The sequence below is a fragment of the Triticum dicoccoides genome, chromosome 7B, assembly GCF_002162155.2.
Source record: "Triticum dicoccoides isolate Atlit2015 ecotype Zavitan chromosome 7B, WEW_v2.0, whole genome shotgun sequence".
NCBI lineage: Eukaryota > Viridiplantae > Streptophyta > Magnoliopsida > Poales > Poaceae > Triticum > Triticum dicoccoides.
The window spans coordinates 417,421,841-417,429,222 of record NC_041393.1 but is presented as its reverse complement, the minus strand read 5'-3'; the positions used below and the strand labels follow the sequence as shown (position 1 = coordinate 417,429,222).

Below are 7,382 nucleotides of genomic sequence, written 5' to 3'. Positions count from 1 at the left end.
CTTTCCACCAGATCCAAAACCTATGAGAGAGAGAGTTGAGTGTTTGGGAGACTATCATTTGAAGCACAAGAGAAAGGAGTTCATCATCAACGCACCATTTGTTACTTCTTGGAGAGTGGTGTCTCCTAGATTGGCTAGGTGTCACTTGGGAGCCTCCGACAAGATTGTGGAGTTGAACCAAGGAGTTTGTATGGGCAAGGAGATCGCCTACTTCGTGAAGATCTACCGCTAGTGAGGCAAGTCCTTCGTGGGCGACGGCCATGGTGGGATAGGCAAGGTTGCTTCTTCGTGGACCCTTCGTGGGTGGAGCCCTCCGTGGACTCGCGCAACCGTTACCCTTCGTGGGTTGAAGTCTCCATCAACGTGGATGTACGATAGCACCACCTATCGGAACCACGCCAAAAACATCCATGTCTCCAATTGCGTTTGAATCCTCCAAACCCTTCCCTTTACTTTTTTGCAAGTTGCATGCTTTAATTTCCGCTGCCTATATACTCTTTGCATGCTTGCTTGAATTGTGTGATGATTGCTTGACTTGTCCTAAGATAGCTAAAATTTGCAAAACTCTAAAATTGGGAAAATGTTAAGTTTTTAATTGGTCAAGTAGTCTAATCACCCCCCCTCTAGACATACTTCAAGGTCCTACACACCTGACTTTCGTCATTTCGGTCAGTCGACCATTTCAGGCGCTTGGATGAAGATCCTACGTCTCCTAACCCTTGTTCTTCCTCACCTCTTCTTCTTCCCCAACAGACCACCACACGGGCCGCACAGATCTTCCCCAACATGCGATTGGATAAACATTCTGTATGAACAATCATCAGGAGTTAGAGAAACATGTGGCAAATAATCGATGACAAGGAAAATAAGGGCAAATCCTCAAAGCGCGAACAAACTTGTGGCAAATCCTCAAATTCCCCTTTCCCTCGCGGGATCGATCGATACAAATCCTTGTTTGATGTGTCAATTAATGCGTATTTTTTCTCCAACACCCAACAAGCTAACCTTCTCGCTCCTCATTGCTTGATTAATGCAGTGCCATGCAAACCAACCTTTACACTTCCGCATGCATGTTATCACTTGCCTCAATTAGTGTTAGTGGCCTTCTGCAAATTGTAATTTTGATACTTGCCTTGTATACAAAAAATGGAGGTAGTAACCCAGCACAATAGCGTTGGTTGTCCAGCGCGCGGTAAAGGTGGTTTCTCGAAGCAGACGATGGAGAAGCGGAGTCAACAAAGAGTAAAATGATGGTTATTTCATCCGTGCTTTGTGATTGAACACATCACTGCTCTGTGATTTGTGATAGAAGCGACAAGAGAGTAGACTATGTGCTCCATACATGCGTCCAAGCACGGGAGAAAGATTAGAGAGGTTGCATTTTTCTATTCCTTCAATCAATCAATTAGGGAGCATCGGTTTCCCCTTTTTTGGCTTTGGCAGCACCCTCCACAATGGTTCCCATCGATGCCAAAAACTATTTTGACATTTGGCTACACATTATGGATGCCCTTAAGGTTTCGAACTTGGTTTTGCTCCTTGGTGCTATTTATCCAAATCTTGACGCAAGTTTAAGGTTTTTTTAATACATGGTCAATATTTTTTCTGTACACATTTTCACATTTTCCAAATGTTTGATTAACAATTTTATATACATGATGAATTTTTTGTCATCATTTTTTAATACATGGTCAACATTTTTTCTATACATATCTAACATTTTCCAAAGGCTAGATAACATTTTTCAAATACTTGTTCAACATTTTTTCAAATGCTTGATTAACATTTTTATGTACATGATCAATTTTTTTCATTTTTTTAATACATGGTCAATATTTTTCCTACACACATTTAATATTTTCCAATGCTTGATTTACATTTTTTTAAATGTTTGATTAACATTTTTATATACATGATAAATTGTTTCATCATTTTTAACACAAGGTTAACATTTTTTAATACACATTTAACATTTTGAAAATGCTTGACCAACATTTTTAAAATACTTGTTCGACAACTTTTCAAATACGTGTCTAACATGTTTTTCAATAGAAAAACAAATGCATAATTAATATTTTTTACATACATGATAAAAAATTACTCTATACACATTTAAAAAATTTCAAATGCTTTTAAAGAGTGTTGTCTGTAATATATATATTTAGAAGTGTAAACAAAAGTAAAATAAAAAAACGAAAACAGAAAGGGGGGCTTCGGCCTCCCGCGCTCCTGAGCTGGCCCATCTCGCTATCCTACAGCGAGGGTTTGCTAGGTCTGAAAAAAAAGGTCTCGCTGAAAGCTATAGGGGCACCCCTCTCGCCACCCACAATCCCCGCGCCACTCACATCTCTGCGAGCTCACCCCGTAGGGTTAGGGTTTCAAGCGGGTAGCGATGCGGATCAAGAAAAATGTCCCCAAGATCGACAGGAAGCGAGACTACGACATGAAGCTTTGCAAGTTGCTGAATGAGTACTCCAGTGTGCTCATAGTGGAGGCAGACCACGTCGGCTCCACCCAGCTCGCGGCCGTCCGCAGGGGCATCCGCGGCGAGTCGGAGCTGCTGATGGGGAAGAATACCCTCATCCGCCGCTGCATCAAGGTGCATGCCGAGTTGATGGGCAACGACAAGATCAAGGCTATCATACCGCTACTCGAAGTAAGTCTCTCGGCCGGATCTTGCATCTTTCCCTGTGTGCGCCCATGATTCATCGTTTATCAGTATGTGTCCTTTAGTTTGGTGCTGCTGATGTTACTGATTGAAGGGAAATGTCGGTCTCATCTTCACCAAGGCTGACCTCAAGAAGGTTCGCGAGGAGGTCGCCAAGTACAAGGTGAACTAGCTGCTGTACGCCTGCCCTTGTCCTTGATTGCTTCCTAACTCGTCTGGTTTCTTTGCTAGTGCTGTAATTACCAGTTACGAGAATGATTATTGGGTGTAATAGTAATTCTGTGCAAGACAAAGCATGTTACTTGGGTATTTGACTATGCATCTTTGTGATTAGATGGGAGACGGTTCCAAATCTATATCATTTATGGGACGAAAATTATCTGTATGAACATCCTAGGGGTTCAAACACAACTCTCCCTATTATGGTAGGGGTTAGAGATCTGAAGTGGTTATTGCTTGTTGCTGCTGGCTTAGTTCTTATGTTGAAGATAAATTTGCAGTTTGTATCTTGTTTTAATTATTAGAGGGTCACTTGGGTGCATGACTTTGACGATACTTCAGTAGTAAAACAGCCTGTTGGTTGGGATACAACTTGTGTCTTCAATAATGCAAATAGCAGTGTAGCACAAGCCGGAGGTTGTAGTATTATTGTTGGTGCTTTTTCTTACGGGATTATTGGTGCTTATTTGTATGAAATTTTACCTAAATGCAATGGTATTTTGTGTTGCATATCTTCATTGAGTATATTGATGCACCGTCATATGGGTGGGTGATGATTTTGATTAGACAGAGGAGAACATGTGAGATCTTTATTGTGCATCTCAAACGTATATTTGTCCTTTGATTATGTATTGTGAAAGCTGTTGCACTGATTATATTAAAACCTCGCGCAGTAGATATAAATACATCAGGTATTTGGCAAGATAATATTTGGAGGTTAATGAATTCTTGTCTACTCTAATTTGCGGGGATGGTATGTAAGTTTCTTTTGTTTAGTTTTGCATCTTAGGTACCAAGTATTCCCCTGAACAGACTTGTGTGAACTATTGAGATTTGAGAATATTTCCATTGATCATTTAATGTGGAACATTCCGACAAACCTTAAATTTTACTCCTCCGTCCGGAAATACTTGTTGAGAAATGAATGTATCTAGACGTATTTTGGTTCTAGATACATCCATTTTTATCCATTACTCCGACAAGTATTTCCGAACGGAGGGGAGTAGTATGGATATGTAACAATAGGAATATGGCGGTTGGTGCTTCCTATATTTGTATGCAGTAGTATTTCCTGTTGCATGCTGTCATGAACCATAATGATGATACTGTATGGACTTGTCCTTTGAGTTTGTATTCCGAAACTGCTGCATGGATAATTAAAACCTCATCTTGTTGATTGCTGTCTATGCTAATTCTGTAATTACTATTTATGGAAAGTAATGTTAGGTTGCATGAATTTAATAATAATTCAATCTTAACGCAAGTCTGCCAAAATTGCACAAGCATGGTTGCTTTAGTTATATGGGAGTTGGTTCTAGATCTAGATCATTCGTGGTTCTTATGGAAGAGGTTGGAGATCTCAAGTGGTTATTGTGTTCCAATGCTGCATGCATTACTCATCTGCAATCATGCGATTTTGGTTGCATGAATCTGGCGATGATTCACTTTTAAAACAGATTATTGGTTTGGTGATAAATATGAATATTGGATGGTTGGTGCTTATTTGTCTGAAGTTTTACTTATATTTTTATGCAGTAGTACTATTAATGTCGTCATGGAGTATACTGATATACTCCCTATGAAACATTTTATAAGACGTTTTTAGATTCCATGGCAGTGTCAAAAAACGTCTTATATTATGTTACGGAGGGAGTACTGTATAGGCGACTATGAATGTTATTTTGCATCTCAAACGTGGATTTGTGGAAGGCGAGCCTTGGCGTAGTGGTAAAGCTGCTGCCTTGTGACCATGAGGTCACCCTTCCCCGGACCCTGCGCAAGCGGGAGCTACATGCACCGGGCTGCCCTTTTTTTCCAAATGTGGATTTGTGCTTTGAATTTGTATTGTGAACACTGCTGCATTATACATTAATACCTGTGCAGTAGATATAAATACTTCGGCGAGTTTGGATTGCAACTGGAAATTAATGAATTGTTGTCTACTCTATTTTTGGAAACAGATATGGAAGTTTCTAGTCTTTGCATTTATGTTTCATTTTTTCAAGTAGCCCACAGAACTGTTTTGTGTGAAACTGTGAACTACTGAGAATATATTCATTGATTATCTAATTTTTAAAACATTTCTAGTTTAGCCATGTTTTATCTTTGTGACCTGGTGAGTCAGTGACGCTGATCTTGTTTTTGTTGTACAATAGGTTGGGGCCCCTGCTCGTGTTGGGCTGGTTGCTCCTATTGATGTGGTGGTTCCCCCTGGCAACACTGGTCTGGATCCCTCCCAAACTTCTTTCTTCCAGGTGAGAACCATTGGTGATAACACTGCAGTGTACTCAGTGCTAAGCAAGAGTTCTCACCCATGCCATGTTTTTTTTCTCATTCAGGTGCTTAACTTCCCCACCAAGATCAGTAAGGGCACTGTTGAAATCCTGGCCCCGGTGGACCTCATCAAGAAGGGTGACAAGGTGGGCTCGTCCGAGGCTGCCCTGCTTGCCAAGCTCGGTATCCGCCCATTCTCCTATGGGCTTGTGATCACAGATGTTTATGAAGATGGGTTAGTCTTCAGCCGTGAGGTTCTTGACCTCATGGACGAAGACCTGATTGAGAAGTTCTCTTCTGGTATTTGTATGGTTGCGTCACTGTCTTTGGCAATCTCGTACCCAACCATGGCTGGTGCAGCTCATATGTTCGTCAATGGGTACAAAAACGTGCTTGCTATTGCTACTGAGACAAATTACTCCTACCCTCATGCTGATCAGATCAAGGAGTACCTCAAAGTAAACCTCCTATTTTTTGTGTTATGCTTGCTGGGTTCAAAATGTATGCCATCTCTGCCTCATGAATGTTGCTCTGACTTCAATCTTAGTTGAGCCTTACAAAGATTATTGTCGTTCTTTTGATAAAGCTAAACATACTGTAGTTTAAATGTATACACTGATGGAAGAATCTGAGATGTTTATGTTTTTTATGCCCAGGATAATGCAGAAACATGTGCTGAACCCGGTGCCACAAAGACAGGACTATCAGAGTTGCCGTTGGATGTGATAGAGAAGCTGCTGAATCATATTTCTTGCCGTGGTGATTGGGCTCGCCTTCGTTGTGCGAACAAGTTTTCGAAGGAAAAGGTAGATGGTGCAAAAAGGCCCATGCAGCTGCCATGGCTTATATTGCCATCAACCACGAAACCTACCTATTACAGCACTGATGGACAAGCCGTACATCGACTTCGCCTCCCGGACAGTGTCAGGAGAGCTAAACGAATCACTGGAGCACATGAAGGCGATTGGATTCTTCTGGCTGATGACACCAAAACCCTAGTAAACAAGATTGAGGCTGATGAAAAAGAAGCTATACTACACAGGAACCGACTCTACAACTTGAGCACTGGACGCGTTATCCCTCTTCCACAGCAAATGTCTTCTCATGGGGGAAGAGTTGATGTTGAAGTGAGGGTAGGTGCTATAGCTGGCTGCCTAGGTTCTCCTAATGGGTTTGTGGTGGTTGCTATTGTGCGTCCCTTAGATAGCCCATTTGAGCATGCAGCTTATTGTAACCAGTCGATGGAACTGTGGGAGGATTGCGAGTATATCGGAGGTCACAGGATGGAAAATGCAGTGGGGAACTACGTGCCACTTGATGATGAGCTGCTGGATGTAGTCCACGGGGATGGCTCTTTTTATCTCTTGACCAACGATGAAGAAGTTGTGAAGCTGGTCTTTGATCGCAATCAGATTGTGCAGCCAGTGTCAGGACTTGGAGTTATGTTGCGGGATGACTTACCAGCAGACAGATTTTTGGTGGAACAAGGCCAACAAATATGGCGGTACCTTGTTCCAGTGCAAACAGGGCTCCTGATGGTAATCAGATACATTGTGGGTCATCGGACTGAGCGAATAAGAGTGTTCAAGCTCGAAGACAAGGATGACCAGCTCCGCTGGATTGAGCAAGATGATTTACCTGGTCACAAAGTATTCATCGGTCATGGGTGCTCAAGATGTTATGAAGTTGGTGATGAAGTTCTTAGCGTCTACTTCTATGATGACAGAGAGGAGCTAAGGATGCCTCAGTACTATTTAAGAGATGATTCAGGGATTGCAACAAGTTTGGAGATTTTTCCGTGGCCAGTTATCATGGGGGAGTCACAAATTGAGAGTGTCTTCATGGGGGAGTCACAAATTGAGAGTGTCTCCGAACGCTCTCCACCCGCTTGGTGGCTGCACAAGTGTCCTAGAGCATGATATGAGTTGTAATACGTTCTCGTATCCTGCACTCTATCGTGAAGAATTTTCTGGTTTGAACTTTAAAGGCAGTCGTTTGTAGAGCTGGCTGTGCTTGGTTTAAAATATCTTTGAGCTATATATTTGCTGTACTATTATCTATAAGTCCTTTAATTAGACATATGAGGCTTCATAAAATTTCTGTTAACTCGTCTGGTTTTGTTTTAACCCTAGTGATTTTGTTTTGATTAACATGTATGACGAGATCATAAGTCCGATACTATGCAAGTGGTTGTCTTCTCTTTCATTCAGAGCATAGTTTG

At 41.6% G+C, this 7,382-nt stretch overlaps 1 protein-coding gene across 1 annotated transcript; it reads left to right on the top strand.

Annotated features, from left to right (window-relative positions):
* The first annotated feature begins 2,318 nt into the window (after positions 1-2,318).
* On the top strand, positions 2,319-7,080 carry LOC119338950. The gene is made up of 5 exons (XM_037611152.1): positions 2,319-2,656; positions 2,763-2,831; positions 5,044-5,142; positions 5,227-5,619; positions 5,818-7,080. The coding sequence occupies exons 1-5, from the start codon at positions 2,393-2,395 to the stop codon at positions 7,078-7,080; spliced, it is 2,088 nt and encodes a 695-aa protein (XP_037467049.1). The 5' UTR covers positions 2,319-2,392.
* The last annotated feature ends 302 nt before the right edge of the window (positions 7,081-7,382 follow it).

Bases quoted from the DNA above. Each gene is read 5' to 3' on its own strand.
- LOC119338950 (XM_037611152.1), top strand. From the start codon at position 2,393: ATGCGGATCAAGAAAAATGTCCCCAAGATCGACAGGAAGCGAGACTAC. The intron at 2,832-5,043 runs GTGAACTAGCTG...GTTGTACAATAG, and splicing joins AGGAGGTCGCCAAGTACAAG to GTTGGGGCCCCTGCTCGTGT. The intron at 5,620-5,817 runs GTAAACCTCCTA...TTTTATGCCCAG, and splicing joins AGATCAAGGAGTACCTCAAA to GATAATGCAGAAACATGTGC.